Genomic DNA, 19039 nt, shown 5'->3' on the forward strand with positions numbered 1-19039 from the left:
ACCCTTCACCGTTAGCCCCATTACAACCCATATGTAAAAGTCCTATATGATCTTAGGTGAAGTGTAGTCTTAATGTGGAGATTAGATGGGATGGAAGCATATTGTATTTTGATTTGATTTCGGGTATTTGGTATCTTTCATGAGATCATTATTCTTTCACTTGTGCTTTCGTTCTTACACTACAACAAAAATGTCGATAGATATCAGTCGTGGACTGATATCTATTTAGGTAGCCGCCTGATATAGCGCGTCGTGATATCTAATGTTCACATTTTAGATATCAGTTTTAAACTGATATGTAAACATTGTTTATATATCATTTTTGATATTATTACTGATATCTATAAAATCCGAATATCAATAGTTCTGATCAATACATATCGTATTTGAGGTAGAATATGATATAAAACCATGATATCAATATCAGGTTTGAGGTAGAATATGATTTAAAATCTTGGTATCAATATCAGGTATATGATAAAATCTGATATGTAATCTCGATATCAATATCAGGTATGAAACATACTCTGATATCTAAATATTGTTTATATATCAAGGCTGAGAGAGAATCTGATATCAAAATGACATAACATTTCAGTTTTTAGATTAAAAATGATTTGGAATGTATGATATATATTAGTTTTTTTTCACCTAAAAAGGATATCAATGAATTAAATACAATTGTGCCTGTATTTTGAAATGGCCTGAAATTTGTGCAAGTATAAAATCTTCCATTCCCATATATTTCATATTTTAAGCACCAATAACATTCAAAGTACCCAAAAAGGGATTACAATATAATATCCAACAAATAGTTCTATAGTTAAGGAAATACATAAAGAATTACTAAGGTATTACTGATGGTACTAATTTGAAGATACAAAAGCTGACAACTTCATCTAGCTAGTGGAGTAGAATCATTCACATCTTAAAGTTGTGTTGATTGAGACTAAATATACATAAGCTCTTCTCATGAACACTAGACCTGCAAAAGCATAATGCAATGGTCTTTAATATTATTGGCTAATATACTGAACAAATGGTCCAAGATTTAAAACAAAATCACAACAATACACACAAGGAAAGAAAATATAGTTTGCTTTAACTTCTACATGTAGAGGAGGAGAGGAGACGGCCTTTAATTTGTGGTTGGAACATGTACGTAAAGGTGGTGCTATACTTTCTATTATAATGAAAATTTACAACTTTAGGCTATTTTATTTAATACAACCAAGTTGTCATAAAAGGAAGACAAGATTGTCATAAAGAACCTGTACAACTAGATTGTCATAAAAGAAAGACAAGATCATATAGTACATTAAGCTTCTATTGAAAAAATAATTAATTGTAATGTCTTTCACGCCAAGGAATAAAGAATTTGATTGAATATTGAAGAAGCCAGATTAACAATGAATGATAGCAAGATACGGTATATAAAACAAACCTCATATGTCATGTTATCATGATCCTAACTCTACCACCTGCATAATTACAAAGAGAAAAATATTGTATATAGTCAGACTGCATTGTGATTGATGATAATATCAAAACAGTTAAAGAAAAAGAATAGATAAATATCAATCAAGAAGTACCGAAAACATAACATATATTTACAAAGAGAATATTATCTACTTGTTAAAGAAGTGCAAAGGTGACAAGACACCAAAAGGAGAACCCACTGCCAGAAGAAAGTCCCCTGCCCCTTTTATTGGAGGGTGACTGATGAGTGTGCATTTTGCATCACTTTATGATACTAATTCCTTAACCTAGAGTGTTAGAACTCGCTATTTTGTGTTTCTTGTCTTGTTTTTGTGTTTTCAGGTCAAATGAGGCAGAAATGAGAAAAAGAAGCAAATGGAGCCATTTTGGGACATTTCCTGGTCAAACCAGGAAAACGAGTGAAATCCTGGTCAAACCAAGAAAAGTGCAGAAATCCTAGTCAAATGAGGATTCCTAGTCACACTAGGAAACATCAAGTCCAGAACCATCATTGCGAAGCCAGAAATGTGAAATCCTGATTCGAACAGGAAATCCTGGTTGAACTAGGAAACCTAACCCAACTAGGGAAAGGAGTCCGAGTGACACTAGGAGACCCCAGGGGCAATATGGTCATTACGAGAAGTCGAAATGGATAAGGAATCTCTCATTTTCAAGAAATCCTAGTTGCACCAGGAAATGTTTTTCAAGGTTCCAGAAGCTTCCAGAAGGTGGTGGACATCCATGGAAATGAATGGAGGGAAGAAATGAATTTGAATTCAAATGGAAATGAGGGGCAAAATGGGAAGTCAAAAGTGGAGGGCCCATGGGCCCTAGGGATGCCGAACCAAGTGGGCCATGCATGCACATGCATGGGCCCAAACCCTAGCAGCTCAAAAGCCACACGCAAGGGGGTAGATGGCAGCCATGCATGCGCATGCATGCCATGCAAACCCTAGCAAGACAAGGGGCCATGCGCAAGCCCAAGGTGACAAGCCCAAGATGGAAGCCCATGGAGTGAAACCCTAGCCCATCTTGTGCAAGCAACTGAAGCCCAACATGGAAGCCCAACATGCAAGCCCAAAGCCCAAGACTACCAGCCCATGAGCCAAGGAGGGACCCTAGCTAGGCTAGGCGTGAGCCACTCAAGCCCAAAGGGAGCAGCCCATGCCGCAAGCCCAAGGAGCAGCCAGCCCTAGCTGATGCCGCAAGGAACTAGGAAAGCAAACCCTAGCAGCCGCAAGTTGCTTTTCCTTGCCTCTCAAGGAAGGCTTCTCCTATTTAAACCCCCTCCATTCAGACTTTTTAACACACTTTTTCTCCTCCTAGTTCAGCCGAAACCTCTCCCCCTCCTAGTTTTATTTTTCTGTTTTAGGATTTTATTTTCAGCTTTTATTTCTCTTGTAAGGTGAGCCGAATTCAGAGAGAGACTTAGAGAGAGGGTGGCGTGACAAGTGAGAGGGAAGAACCACCTGCTGCCGCAAGCCCAAGCTCACCTTGCCGTGAGCCAATTGCTTGTGTTAGGTGCCTCCTTCTTCCTCTCTCCTTGCCGCAGCCCCCATGTGCTTGCACCTCTGGTTTTTGCTTTCTTTTTCCTTCTAGTTTCAGATTTAATGTTGGATATTGGTTTCTGAATTTATTTAATTTAAGTTTCTGAATTTAATTAGTTTATAGCTTTGGTTCTGATTTTAGTTAGTTGTTATTTAATCTTTGCAATCTGATTTTATTTAGTTATCTCTTTATTGCTTTCAATTCATGTTGCTGAGTTCCATTTGTTTATGCTTTTAATTTCTTTAATTTTGCGTTTCTGATTTCCGTTAACAAGCATGAATTGGGATTTTATTTATTTGTTGCTGTTTTGTTTCTTTTATTTGTTTTATTTAATTATGTAGGTTAGTTATTCTATCTTGCATGTTAGTCGAAGGTCGATTAATGGATTCGTATGCTTTAACAAATCGTTTATCCGTCTCTTGGTCTGTTAGTTTGATGTTTGCGCGTATTAAATTTCCACTATCTATTAGAACCCCCGTCACTAGTTGTTTGCATCCTTTGACTGGCCACCTTAGGGTAATTGCATCTAGTTTATCTGTTAGGTTTAGCTGTGAAATAGTCAAAGACACTAAACCACAAGTAACAAGGGAATAAGGGATTATTCTTGGTAGTGGGGTTGGGCGACCTCTATAAGGAAATAGTCAAAGCTTATATGTTGTGCATGTTTGACGTTCTCATAAAACTTAATGACTCCTGCATGGGTAACAGCTGCCTTAGCTTGAACTAGGGAACATGTAGGTTAACTAGCTAAGGAAGGCCCAAGAAGCTCTTAGTTTATGCATTAGGAGAACAATGGCGAGAAAGTAACTAGCCAAACCTTTTTAGCTGTCAAACTTTAATATGTTGTGTTCAAATTAACTGTCATTAGCCTTGGATGGTTATTGCATGCTTATCTGATTTGAAACTGAAAATTAACATTGCAAGATAGAATAAAGTGTGTGTGCGTGTGGTGATGTGTGCGTGTGTTTCCATCTTCCAAAACCCCCCCATTTAGCTATTCTAGTGATTAATTGCATTGATTTATTGAATATTAACCATTCCCTGTGGGATCGACCTCGTGCTTGTACGCTTTGCTACTGATGCGATTCGTGCACTTGCGAGTAAACTTAGAATGAGGTAATTGTTTGTTTTGTTCTAAGAAAACACATCAACAGTGACATGGTTACATTTGGCACATTTTCAGTCACACTCTCAGTGGCTTTATCCAGAAGCAACCCTTGTAAAGACTTGAGAGACTCCCTTGCATCAGGTGTAAAATATGGGTTCAAAATGGTCTCGAAGTACTCAAGCTGCAGTACATACACAGAGAAAATGTCTTAGGAACTCAGTAACTATATTTATAGCATCATTTATGATGTAATGACACATTCACTTTCAACGAGAAATCCCATGAAAGCTTACTCTCTATTTATCATCACCCTAGCTTTCTTTTATATCATTTTTGTTTTGTTTGGAAGGGAGGGTAGATAGGTGGTGTTAACTATTAAGATCTTGTCAAATTGGTTGCATTCAGAACAAAACTTGCTATTTCACAGCAAGCCTTTGATCGAGAACCCCAAGGAATATGAAGTAACAATCATTTATTATCATTCACCACCACAGCCATCTGTAACTTCTAAATCATCAACTTGATACACAATTTCTACTTTCAAGGATGGAACATGATCTTTTACCTCAAGCATTAGCTGACAGAAACCATTTGCATCAAGTGACCTAAACTCTTTCGTTTTGTTTTCATGGAACAGGCTAATAAAAGTATCAATTAGACCTTCCACAAGAATTCCAAGTGTCTTGTCCAATAGGGGCTTAGCACCAGAAAAAACCTGCTAGGAGGACATTGCATTCTTTAAGTATTATTGAACCAAAAGTTAGAGCCATGAAGATGATATTGTATATATGCATAACCAATTAATAAAAAAACAGAAACAAAAAGGAAAGAAACATAATATGTACATGCTCATTCAAGCAGACAACTTACCATGATATCATTTTCATTTCAATTTTTCATCGGAAAAAAAAAAAACTTACCATGATATCATGGTAATATGGCTTTAAGAATGATGTTAGCATAAATATAAACACTAAGCTTGCACCAAGTACCTCTGCATGTACAGCTACCAAAGTGTGCAGTAACTCTACTGCAGCATCACGCACACCCTGCAAGATACAGTCATATAAAATGACTCCTTAGGAGACAGTACCACATTCTAGATAAATTTTTGACTGGGAAAGAAAATACAACTACAAAAATGCCAAATTCATTAGTTTCTCACTTTTACAGCAGGTGCTGCTCCCCATTGAACACAAGAATCCAACAAATAGTTTGAGGCAGCGGTTCTGATCAAATTTGCCTGAGATAAAAACAGAGCAGTTTAAGTAATAACCATAGTTTCACAGGAGATGATAGAAAGTATGTCATAACTTGAACCCATATCAACTAAAAACCCAGCCACAGACCCATCCCAAAACCAAGCCACAACCCCGTTTTCATACCCAAAATTGATGTGGGAAATTCATGGAACTGATAAATATTAAAACCTTCAAATTGAAGAAAAACCGAAGGAAGTAATTTCCCTAACCTCAATCGTGCCCCATGATCTCGGAAATTTAAGGAATATATACCCTAACTTTAAGAAATCCCTTTAAATTGAAGAAATTTAGAAACCTAAACTAACAGAATTAGAAGACAGAGAATGGAAACCCACATACTTTTCGAACCTCCAATCGACGCCGCAACCCAAAGTCGGAGAAGGGGTGATGCTTCATGAGCGACCAAGGCAATGGCCGCCACTGGCGACTGGGTAGATCGAGCGAGCAGATTAGGGAGGCGTACGCGGGGGCGTGTCTGAGCTTTGAGAGACTCAGAGTGAGATCGAGTCTGAAACGATGGATCGCTGGAAATGGGTTTGACACATTTAGGGTTCGAATCGGGTCCTTGGCTGGGTGTTGGAGGAGACGGAGACCAGAGGGAGAAGGGGCAGGAGGAGGAGGCGACGGCGAGAGAGAGAGAGAGAGAGAGAAGTGAGCTGAGAGATAGACCTAGGTTTTTAATTTTTAGTATATCTGTATATGTCTAAGTGTTGGGACTTGGGAGTAGGACAAAAAAATTTAAGTCAGAAAAAATACATTACATATCAGTGTTAGGATAAAAAATTATAAGTGTTGTTTTAAGATATCAGTTAACAATTTATACTAATGTCTTTATAAGTTCTTAGAAAAATGAAAATATTATATATCAGTTGAAAAAAACCATGTGATATCTAATAGAGTTTAGAAATCAGCTAAAAAATTATCTGATATTATAAGTTTTATAATATCAGTCACATTCAAATCTGATATAAAATAGGTGATATCTATTGACAATATTCTTGTAGTGTTACAAATATGTGAGTAATTTGAATTTGTATGCATAAACTCGCTCACATATGCGTTTTGAGTGAATCACTATTTAACCAATATCTCAGTACTTTATTTTGTGAGTGACTATCTTTGTGAGAATTGAAGTGACACTAGTTGCTTGTGATTACTCAAGTTGCTTGAAAGTTCAGATTGAAAACTATGTTGATATTGTCTTACGCACATGATGCTTAACCTTGTTGATTGTGAGTTAATGTTGGCATTTGGTAATCTCTGGAACTAGTATGTAATCTATTTGATTGAGTTATGAATGATCAAGCATACCTGAGATTTTTGTTGGACGGTTAGGTTGTGTTTGGAGTCTTAGTGTAGTTTTGTTTTGTTTTGCTAGGGACTAGCAAAGGTTAAGTTTGGGGGAATTTGTTGGGTCCTTAAATGTTTGCATTTTAGGGCCTCTATCTTCATGTATTTAGTACTTAGTCCCTATATTTTATGTTATTTATTTGTGTTTTTCTCTTTTGTAGGTGGAAAGCCCATAGGAATTAAATGGATGCAAATCAGCCCATTTTGAGCTTAAATGAATATGTGCTGTTTAAAGGGAAACCCAAGATCAAGAGAGGGTCCAAGAGCATGAAGAAATGGAAGCCCAGCCCAAACCACATAGGAAGTGGCGTGGTTGCTAGAAGAAAAGGGCTGGCCGCACCTTGCAAGGCTTTTCTTTCCTAATTGGGCTCTAAAAATCAGATTAGATAAAACCTGATTTATTTCATTTTAATTCCTGATTTATTGGAGGCCCATTAGGGGAGGAAATCAGCTACATGCAAACCCATAGGGGTCAGCTACACCATGCGCAAGAGAGGGAAACCCTAGGGCCTTGCGCAAGTCACTTAAGCCCAAGAAGCCAAGCCCAATCCGCATCTTCCTAGCTTGAAAACCCTAGCTGGCCGCACATCCTTCCTTCCCAAAACCCTAGCTGCTGCACACCCTTATATATACATCTCTTTCTATCATTTTAGGGGTTCACACACTTGGAAAAAATCAGAAAATAGAGAGAGAGGGGCTGCTGGAGGCGTGAGCTCTCCTTGGGATGTTTTCTCTTCTTCTTCTTCTTTTCTTGTAATTGTTAGATGAAAAACATGATTACGCGGCTGTTCTTGTTCTCTAGCATGAACTAATCACGTTTTCTAGGGCCTAGGATTCAGGCCTAGGCCGAATTTTCAATGGATTGATGATTTTGATTTCATTGTTATCATTGTTCTCTAGTTGTTTCTAATCCTTGATTGATCACCTAGGATTATTGCATCTAGAATTTAATCAATTTAGGGTGAGGACAACCAATCAGCCCCTAATACAAGTGATAAACAACTTAGGATTTAGTAATTGGCTGAATTCTAATTGTGTGAAATCGATACTAAAGCACCTAAGGTAGACGCCATGCCTTAGGGTTTTATTTGCATTCATAATCTCATTTGTGTGTTAATGGACCTTGCTGCGTTCTTAGGTAGATGCCATGCCTAGGTTGCATTTAGGGTACCAAACTAGGGTAGACGCCATGCACTAGTTTGTACATTTGGGGAATCATGCATTTCATGCTATGCCATAGGTGAATATGCGAATGCTGAATATCAATAGGAATTAAAGGTTTCAGAAATTGCACCATGACATTGAATATGAGGTCTAGTGGTAAAGTCCTAGAGTCCTAGTATCATCTATCAATCTATTTTCACAAGATAACTTGCTGTTTCATACTCTTTGCTAGTCGCGCATCTTAGTTTTTTATTTAGGATTAATCTACTGTTTTCAAGTCATACAAACTCCCTCCCATTCGTGTGTGTGTGCGTGTGGTTTATTTCAAGTGAGCAGCTGCCCTAGGCGTGACAACTTGGGCAGCCACTCGTGTCTTGTTTTCTTGTTTCTTTTTAGCACTCGGATTATCATTTAAAGATCAACAATAGTCCTCGTGGGATCGACCTTGCTTGCCATCTATATTATATATAGATTCGTGCACTGCGAGTATTAAATTTAAAACGAACACGCCTGTAGGCAAAAGTGCCATAGGGACAGGTAAATGTTGTCTTCTCCTGATCCTCTGGGGCTATAGCTATCTGGTTGTAGCCTGAATACCCATCTAGAAAGCAATAATGGCTATGACCTGCAAGACGTTCCAACATCTGATCAATAAAAGGTAATGGGAAATGGTCTTTCTGAGTACCTGAGCTAAGTTTCCTGTAGTCTATGCAGACGCGCCACCCTGTCTGTACTCGAGTTGGCACCAACTCATTTGCATCATTTCTGACCACTGTAACACCAGACTTCTTAGGAACCACCTGCACCGGACTCACCCATTTGCTATCTGATATGGGATAAATAATACCCACATCTAGCAACTTCAGCACCTCCTTCAGCACAACTTCCTTCATCACTGGGTTGAGTCTACGCTGAGCCTCTCTAGTCGGCTTAGCTCCATCCTCCAACAATATCCTGTGCATACACCTCGAGGGACTGATTCCCTTGATATCTGTAATACTCCACCCAATTTCTGTTTTGTGCTCTCTCAGCACTCTCAACAATTTCTCTTCTTCCTCTGCATTGAGGTTGGAAGCAATGATCACCGGTAATGTGCTTCCCTCACCCAAATAAGCATACTTCAGATGCTCAGGCAAATCCTTCAACTCTAGCTTAGGTGCCTGCAACACAGAGGGTACAAGTTTTGTATCAGAAACAGGTAAAGGCTCAAAAGCAGAAATATACATACCTGAACAGCGGGGTACGGCCTCTAAGTGAGCCAAAATGTTCTCAACCTGCTCATCCTCATGCACAGCCATAGGGCTATGAATCAAAGCTCTATCCAACGGATCACTGCTACAAGTCACATTAAACACCTGTTGACAAACCAAATCCATAACATCCACCCTAAAGCACTCGTGCTCATCACTGGGTAGTTTGAGTGCCTCAAACACTCTGAACTCAATGGTCTGTCCCTGCACATTCATAGTTAGTGTACCCTGTTGCACATCAATTTTTGTACCTGCAGTGGCCATAAAGGGACGACCAAGTATCAAGGGTACTTGTGCCTCATACATAGGTACGGCCTCCATTTCCAAAACTAGGAAATCAGCCGGCAATATCAATCCATCTACTCTCACAAGTACATCTTCCAAAATTCCTCTGGGGTACTTAACTGATCTATCAGCTAACTGGATACTCATAGAGGTCGCCTTCAGCTCACCTAAATTTAGAGTCTCATACACAGAAAATGGCATTAAATTCACAGAAGCACCTAAATCAAGGAGAGCTTTCTCAAACCTACAATCCCCAATGATAAAAGGGATAGTGAAGCTGCCTGGGTCCTTGAGCTTGGGAGGTAGCTTCCTCTGAAGCACTGCTGAAACCTCCTCCGAGACCTTCACTGTCTCGAACTCTTTGAACCTTCTCTTGTTCGTGCACAAGTCCTTGAGGAACTTTGCATACCTTGGCACTTGCTTAATCGCATCTAGAAGGGGAATATTGATCTCCACCTTCCTGAATATCTCCATAACACCCTTCAGAGGGTCCTCTTTCTTAGCCTTCTGCAACCTGCTAGGAAAAGGAGCATGTATAGAAGTCAACTTAGAAGGGTCAGATTGTACCTGAGGTAAGGGAAAACCCTTGGGAACTACCACATGGTTGCCTGAAGATGGCACAGAAGAGTCTAAGTTACTCTTAACAGGTTCGGCTATGATCTCAAGTGCATCTTCTGACTCGACACCTTCCTCCACAACTTCTTTCTCCTCTTTCCCAACTATCTTACCCCCTCTGAGAGTAATTGCATTCACCTGCTCATTGTTCTTGGGGTTAATGATCACTTGCCCTGGAAGTCTCCCTGGCTCTCTTTGATTCAATGCGGTAGCTAACTGGCCCATTTGTTGCTCAAGATTCGCAATGGCCCTATCAGTCTTCTGCATATGTGTCTCTGACTTCTGAATGAAAGACTGTGTGCTCTGAGCCATGGATGCAATCAAATCTTCCAAGGACTTCTTCTGAGGCTGTTGTTGTTGATAGCCCTGATGTGCTTGATGTTGTGGAAATGAACCTTGAGGCTGCTGCTGATTCTGGTTATTACTCCACCTGAAATTGGGATGATTCCGCCACCCTGGGTTGTAAGTAGGAGAGAATGGATCATTCCTGGGCCTCTGATTATATGAGTTCAGCATGTTGGCCTGTTCTTGCACAAACTCAGGGAAATCGGCACCATGAGGGCAAGAAATCGTTTCATGTCCAGGTGTAGCACAAATGGCGCAAACCTCCAATAATGGAGCTTTTTGATTTAGGGCAAGTATGACATCCATCTTGCGTTCCAGCCGAGCGATCTGCGCATTAGATGCAAGATTATTAGAAGTACTGACCTCATTAACACCAGCGCACTTACCTCTAGTATCTGAATGCATTGTTTCTCTTGCCATCTCTTCATAGAGGTCAGAGGCTTCCTGGGCTGTCTTATTCCTGATAGAACCACCTGAAAAATTAATCACAGCATTCCTACTCGCAAGGGTTAGTCCTTTATAAAATATGCGCATCAATAAGTTCAAAGGAAGTCCATGATGTAGACATTGAAGTAGCAATGTATTAAAACTCTCCCAAGCCTCTGAGAATGACTCATCTTGTTGAGAAAACTGCATAATGTTATCTCGCAGCATATCCGTCTTTTGAGATGAAAAGAACTTTTCTAGGAACTTCTTCTCAATTTCCTCCCAAGTCCTCAGTGATCCAGGTTTCAAAGAATTCAGCCAAAACTTAGCTTTATCCTTCAGAGTGTAAGGAAACACCCTCATCTTGAGTTGATTCTCATTCACACCTGTCAAGGGCAAAAAGCTCACAGCATTAAATATATCTTTAAGGTGAGTTAGCAGATCTTCACTAGGTAAACCATGAAAAGAGGGTAGCATATTAAAGTGAGAAGATTTGAGCTCATAATTTCTTGCAGCAGGTGGCAAGGCAATGCTCGAAGGGGAAGCAGGGATGGTCGGGATGTCTAGATCCCCCATGTGTTCCACGTTGTCTTCCTCAGCCATAACTTTTTCAAATTGGTGAGAGCTTGATGAAGATGTAGGAGATGGTGTAGGGGAAGGCAAAGGTAGACGTGTTGCTGCTCGAACTAACTCCGCCTTACTCCTTTCACAAAACAACCTGATTTGGGCTAATCTCTCATCCAAATGAGTGTCCTCAATTGACTTGTTAGGATCTGGCTGGGACATGCACAAGTACCTACAAAATAAGAGACAAACACGTTAGAACCACAATTGAACAACAAGAGAAAAGTAATTTTCGGACTCTTTTTTTTTTTTTTGAAATAAATAAACTATGTAATTAAATAAATACGAAAATCAGAAAACTAAAACAAGTTGAAAACGAAAAACTAAACACAATCCTACAACTATGACTCACGGCACACGAACAAGGACAAAGGGAAAACAAATTAAGAAAAAGAAAACAGCAAATAATCACTAAATAAAAACACTAAAAGAACGCACTAAGATTGTCACAAAGATCAAATCTAGTCCCCGGCAACAGCGCCAAAAACTGTTCGTTTTAAATTTTAATACTCGCAGTGCACGAATCTATATATAATATAGATGGCAAGCAAGGTCGATCCCACGAGGACTATTGTTGATCTTTAAATGATAATCCGAGTGCTAAAAAGAAACAAGAAAACAAGACACGAGTGGCTGCCCAAGTTGTCACGCCTAGGGCAGCTGCTCACTTGAAATAAACCGCACGCACACACACACGAATGGGAGGGAGTTTGTATGACTTGAAAACAGCAAATTAATCCTAAACAAAAACTAAGATGCGCGACTAGCAAAGAGTATGAAACAGCAAGTTATCTTGTGAAAATAGATTGATAGATGATACTAGGACTCTAGGACTTTACCACTAGACCTCATATCCAATGTCATGGTGCAATTTCTGAAACCTTTAATTCCTATTGATGAATGCATTCGCATATTCACCTATGGCATAGCATGAAATGCATGATTTCCCAAATGTATAAACTAGTGCATGGCATCTACCCTAGTTCTTGTACTCTATATGTGACCTATGCATGGCGTCTACATAGGAATGCACAAACAGAATTCATTAAGCTTATATGAGAAAATAAATGCAATTAAATCCCTAGTGCATGGCGTCTACCCTAGGTGATCTAAAATTGATTTCACACAATCAGATTTTAGCCAATTGCTAAGCCCTAGATTGTTTATCACTCACATTAGGGATTGATTGGTTGTCCTCACCCTAAATTGATTAAATTCTAGATGCAATAATCCTAGGTGATCAATCAAGGATTAGAAACAACTAGAGAACAATGATAACAATGAAATCAAAATCATCAATCCATGGAATTAAATAAATAAGCAGCAATTACATAACTAAACCATTGAATATTCGGCCTAGGGCTGAATCCTAGGCCCTAGAAAACGTGATTAGTTCATGCTAGAAAACAAGAACAGCCACGAAATCATGTTTTTCATCTAACAATTACAAGAAAAGAAAAGAAGAAGAGAAAACACCCCAAAGGAAAGCTCACGCCTCCAGCAGCCCCTCTCTCTCTATTTCCTGATTTTTTTCCCAAGTGTGTGAACCTCAAAATGAGAGAAAGAGATGAATTTATAAGGGTGTGCGGCAGCTAGGGTTTAAAGGCTAGGAAAATGCGGCTGCTAGGGTTTTGGGAAAGAAGGATGTGCAGCAGCTAGGGTTTGGGCTTAAGTTGTGCGCGCAAGGCCCTAGGGCTTCCCTCTCTTGCGCAAGGTGTAGCTGGTCCTTATGGGCTTCCATGTAGCTGATCTCCTCCCCTTAATGAACCTCCAATAAATCAGGAATTAAAATGAAATAACTAGGGTAATATCAAATCTGATTTTTTTAGAGCCCAATTAGGAAAGGAGAGCCTTGCAAGGCGCGGCCAGCCCTTCTCTCTTAGCACACACGCCACTTCCTATGTGGTTTGGGCTGGGCTTCCATTTCGTCATGCTCTTGGACCCTCTCTTGATCTTGGCCTTCCCTTTAAACAGCAAATATTCATTTAAGCTCAAAATGGGCTGATTTGCATCAATTTAATTCCTATGGGCTTTCCACCTACAAAAGAGAAAAACACAAATAAATAACATAAAATATAGGGACTAAGTACTAAATACATGAAAATAGAGGGCCTAAAATGCAAACATTTAAGGACCCAACATTAATTACACCAAAATGTTCCCGGTTGGCAAGAAAAACATAGAGAAGCACTTTCTCATGTTAGGATTAGCGTTCTAGACCTTTTAAACCACATTTGGTTTTAATAATATACAAAAATGTCATTTATGTGTATACTTAGTTCAATTCCATCCAAATTGCACCAAAAGGTTTCCGGTTGGCAAGAAAGTCATGTCAAAGCACTTTCTCATGTTAAAATTACCGTTCTAGAACTTTTTAACAGCATTTGGTATTAAGAACGCACGAAAATGTCAATTCAGTGCATACTTAGTCCAATTTCATTCTAACTGTACCAAAACGTTTCCGACTGGCAAGAAAGACATGTCAAAGGACTTTTTTATGTTAGGATTAGTGTTCGAGACCTATTGAAGGACAGTTGGTGTTATGAACCCTCAAAAACGTTATTTCGCTGCATACTAGATCCAATTTCATCCTAATTACACCAAAACGTTCCCAGATGGCAAGAAAGACATTGGGAACCACTTTCTCATGCTAGGATTAGCGTTCTAAACTGATTGGACCACATTTGGTGTTAAGAACACACAAAAACCTCATTTCGGTGCATACTATTGAGTGCTCATTTTACACTATTTTATGATACTAACTCCCTAACCCAGAGTGCAAGAACTCGACATTTTGTGTTTTGTTAGTTTATTTTTGTTCTTATAGGATAAAATGAGCAAAGAAGAGCAAAGGAGCCAAAAGAGCCATTTTTAGACATTTCCTAGTCAAACTAGGAAAACTGGAGAAATCCTGGTCACACTAGAAAATGCTGAATCTCAGTCAAACTAGGATTCCTAGTCTCACAAGGAAAGATCAAGCTTGAATAAGAAGGAATCATGACGATCCGAGGCCATAAATGATAAATCCTAGTTGGAGCAGGAAATCTTTTTTGAACTAGGAAACCTAATCCGAGTAGGAAATGGTGTCCTAATGAAGATAGGAGTCATGAGGGGCAAAATGGTAATTGTGAAATTGCAAGTGAGATAGAAATCCTAAGTCGATAAGGATTCTTAGGTGGACAAGGAAAAGTGGTCAAAAATCAAAGTCAACAAGTCAATGGTTCTAGAAGCTTCTGGAAGATAATGGGCCAAAGCACAAAGGGATAAGATCAAGTTCCGGCCAAGCTTTTGGGCTTAGGCTGGGCGCAACATCCATGAAGAGGTGCGGCTTGGGCTTAAGTTAAAGCCTAGTGGTTGGTGCATGGGCTGAAGGTTAAAGGCCTAGTTATTTGTGCAAGGGGCTGATGGGTTATGCATATGGGCTTAAGTGAGTGTGGCCTTGGTCCGTTAGGTTAAGTTTCAGCAATCCCACATTGAAGAGGAATAGAAATTGCAGCCCCACTCTCCTCTATAAATATATCCTTATAACTCAAAGAGAGGGTTCTCGCCTGTCAATTTTCAGAAACCCTAGCCCTCTCTCCCTCTTCCTTGCCACACACCCTTCCTGTCTCTCTCCTTCTTTTCTTTTTCTCACGCAGCCCTAGGAACCCTAGCGGCTGCTTCTTCTCCTTCTTTTCTTTTTCTCACACAGCCCTAGGAACCATAGCGGCTGCTTCTTCTTCTTCTTTTTCCTTTTCTCACGCAGCCACCACCATTTTTCTCTCTCTCTTTATTTTTCTGCAGCAGCCATCTTTCTTCTTGTCTTTTTATTTTTGCACTGAACTGAAGGAGGAGGAGCAAGTCTTGCCGCAGCCACCACCACCTAACCACGCCTCCATCTTGCTGCCACCTGACCGAGCAACTCAGTAGCCTTGCCGTGGAGCCCAAGGCCGAGCAGCAGTGCATCACGCCACCTCCTTGATGTCACACCATCATCTTATGCCGCTGTCTCGCCGCCTTGCTGCTGCCGTGGCTTGATCTCTCTTCCCTTCCCTTTTATTTTCCTAGTCTTAATTATGTTTTGTTTGTTTATGGATTTAATTATGTGTAGTTAAATATTGGGCTAGGGCTAGGATGAAGCCCTAGCGATGCTGTTTACTTTTACTATGGATTATTGATATTTCAATTGTTACATGTTGACAAATCTTGGATCTATGTTTAAATTGACTCTATTTGCTTCGCACCTTTGACTGATGACCTTAGGTTGCATGCATTTAGATTTATGTTGTGGAACTAAACAAGCTCAAAAGGATGATAGTTTCAGTAGGCAACAAGTGGATATCCTAAGATAATATTCATGAGAAAAGGGATTATAGATGTTCATAGGTTACAATTCGGATGGGTCTATGCTCTATATGTTTGTCACTCTCACAAATTGTAATGACTCTTGCATGGATAACAGTTGCCTAAAGTCCGCTTAGGGAACATGTAAGTTAACTGGCTAAGTGTTGAGTGCTCATTTTACACTATTTTATGATACTAACTCCCTAACTCAGAGTGCAAGAACTCGATATTTTGTGTGTTGTTAGTTTGTTTTTGTTTTTATAGGATAAAATGAGCAGAGAAGAGAAAAGAAGCCAAAAGGACCATTTTTAGACATTTCCTGGTCAAACTAGGAAAACGAGGGAAATCCTGGTCAAACCAGGAAAGGGGCCGAAATCCTAGTCGAATGAGGATTCCTAGTCACACTAGGAAACATCAAGTCCAGAACCATCATTGCGGAGCCAGAAATGAAAAATCCTGATTGAAACAGGAAATCCTGGTTGAACTAGGAAACCTAACCCAACTAGGGAAAGGAGTCCTAATGACACTAGGAGACCTCAGGGGCAATATGGTCATTACGAGAAGTCGAAATGGATAAAGAATCCCTCATTTACAAGAAATCCTAGTTGCACTAGGAAATGTTGGTCAAAGTCAACTCCACAAAGTCAAGGTTCCTGAAGCTTCTAGAAGGTGGTGGACATCCATGGGAATAAATGGAGGGAAGAAATGAATTCGAATTCAAATGGAAATGAGGGGCAAAATGGGAAGTCAAAGTTAATAGTCAAGGGTCAACTATGAAAAGTCAACAAGTCAAGTGGGCCATGGGCCTATGCAAATGCCGAAATCTGAGGGGCCATACATGCATGCATGCACCAGCCCAAGATGAAGCCCAATGCGCAAGCTAGAAGGTGGCAGCCATGAAGTGAAACCCTAGGGGGCTGGCGTGTGGCACTTAAGCCCAAAGCCAAAGCCCTTGCCGCAAGCCCAATGCTCTCCTAACCCTAGCTGCTGCTGCACTTTCTTGTTCTTGCCTCCCAAGGAATCCTAGCTGAAAAAAGAAGTCAAAAACCTGGAAAACAGAGCACCAATTTCGACAGCAATTCTGTACTTCTCCAGAATGAATCAGGTAGCATGCCATATATGGTTGGGAAGATACGGATGTTAGCTTCGCAGGGAATTTTACGGATTTCGATTCCGAGTTTTCTAGCTCAAGATATGGCCATTTTAGTGGAGGTAGCGCAGCAGTTCCGCGAGCTGAAAAAGGAGTTACGCCCAAAAAGAGCCCAAATCAGCCCAAGGCCCATGCTTGGCCGAAAATTATAAGCCTTGGTGTGCAAGGAATGCACTTATCCCACATTGAAGAGAAAGAGAAATCTCAGCCCCACTTCCCTCTATAAATATATCTCTAAAAATCAGAAAAGGGGTTCTGTTCTGAAGTTCTCTTCTATTTCTTTTAATTTTCGTAGCCCTAGCAGCCTCTCTCCTCTCCTCTTGCCGCAAACCCTAGCAGCTTCCCTCTCCCCTGTTTTTCTTGTGCCGCAGCCACCTTCTCTCCCTTCCTTTTTATTCTTCTTCTTTTCTTTTGTGGCCGAACCTAGCAGCCACCTTTTCTTGTGTGCTTTCTTTTATTTTGTGCTGAACTGAAGAAGGAGGATCAAGTGAAGCCGCAGCCACCACCACCAAGTTGCGCCACCAAGCCGCAGCCACCTCCAGCAGCTACGCCATCACCACCTTGCTGCCACCTTGCCGAACACCTCAGCCTCCTCGCCGGGGAGCCCAAGGCCGAGCAGCCCCATTACGCACCACCATTGCAGCCGCACCTCCACCTTGCTGCCCCGGCTTGATTTCTCTCCCTTTCTTTTATTTTCATTATTTTAATCATGCATTATTTATTTGTGAATTTAATTATGTGTAGCTGAATATTGGGCTAGGGCTAGGATGAAGCCCTAGCATTGCTGTTCACTTTTACTATGGATTATTAATATTTTGATTGTTTATATGTTGACAAATCTTGGATCTCTGTTTAAATTGAATCTATTTGTTTCGCATCTTTGACTGATCACCTTAGGTTGCATGCATCTAGATATATGTTGTGAAACTAAATAAGCTCGAAAGGATGATAGTTTCAATAGGCAACAAGTGGGTATCCTAAGATAATATTCATGAGAAAAGAGATCATAGATGACATACAGTACATTAATTTGGAGCCATGCGTTATGTGTTTGTCACTCTCACAGATCGTAACGACTCTTGCATGGGTAACAGCTGCCTTAGCTTAGAACTAGGGAACATGCAAGTTAACTGGCTAAGGAAGGCCCAAGAAGCTCTTAGTTTATGCACAGTAAGGGGAGTAATTGCTAAAAGTGACTAGCCAAACCTTTTAGTAGACGAACTTTGTCAACATGTTTATCTATTGATTGTTAATATCCATGGTAGAGTGAATGGTATGCTAGTGGTGGATTCTGACCCCTAGTGTTTCTTTATTATTGTTTTATCTGAATCTTTCAGTTATCATTTTAAAGTTTGATTATTTCTCTGTTTGTTTAGTTTAGCCTTAAAACCAATCAAAACCCCCATTTGCGTGTGTGAGTCAGAGTTGGGTTAATTGAATTTAATTGAGTTAGTAATCGTACACTAGTACAATTCCCTGTGGGATCGACCTCGTATTTGTAAGCTTTGCTACTTAGCGATTCGTGCACTTGCGAGTTAACCTAGAGCTCAGAAAAGGTTATTTAATTTGCTCTAGGAAAACATACAACAAGTTTTTGGCGCCGTTGCCGGGGAATTGTTATTTGTGTTGATTGCTAGTTTAATTAACTTTAGTTAAGTCATTTTAGTTAGGTTTTATTTTCTGTTTTTATTTTTGGTTCTCACTGATTTCTCTTGTTTCTAAGGTACAATGGAGGAATCAAATTTGAAGATCACTCCTCTTTCACGCGTAGAAGGCCAAAAGGTGTTGAGTGCGTACAAGGGAAGGCCGAGACTCAATTGGACACCATTAAGGATGAGGCCTACTCTTGTGTCGCCGAAAGGAAGTGAATCTGAAGAAGCATACGAAGAGGAGAAATCAGAAGAGGAGGCCGAGGAGACCTTGCAGCCGAATGCATCTCAGATGAGAATACCTTTGAGTGATTATTCGTCTCCAACACTTCTAGCTCAACCAACGTGCATTGCTTACTCTCAAGTGGAAGCTGATTTTGAACTTTCAAGTGGGACAATCAAACTTCTTCCATCATTTCATGGGTTAGAAGGAGAGGATCCCTACGTGCATCTTAAGGAAT

At 40.1% G+C, this 19039-nt stretch overlaps 1 protein-coding gene across 1 annotated transcript; it reads right to left on the minus strand.

The window, feature by feature from the left end:
- Window positions 1–1460: 1460 nt before the first annotated feature.
- Window positions 1461–6022, minus strand: LOC147280149 (exocyst complex component SEC5C-like). The gene is made up of 6 exons (XM_086252140.1): window positions 5737–6022; window positions 5301–5378; window positions 5128–5184; window positions 4701–4850; window positions 4194–4316; window positions 1461–1481 (listed from the first exon to the last, which is right to left on the minus strand). The coding sequence occupies exons 1-6, from the start codon at window positions 5791–5793 to the stop codon at window positions 1461–1463; spliced, it is 486 nt and encodes a 161-aa protein (XP_086108266.1). The 5' UTR covers window positions 5794–6022.
- Between the last annotated feature and the right edge of the window lie 13017 nt (window positions 6023–19039).

The sequence above is a fragment of the Dryas octopetala genome, chromosome 7 (genome assembly GCF_963921425.1).
Source record: "Dryas octopetala chromosome 7, drDryOcto1.1, whole genome shotgun sequence".
Lineage (NCBI taxonomy): Eukaryota > Viridiplantae > Streptophyta > Magnoliopsida > Rosales > Rosaceae > Dryas > Dryas octopetala.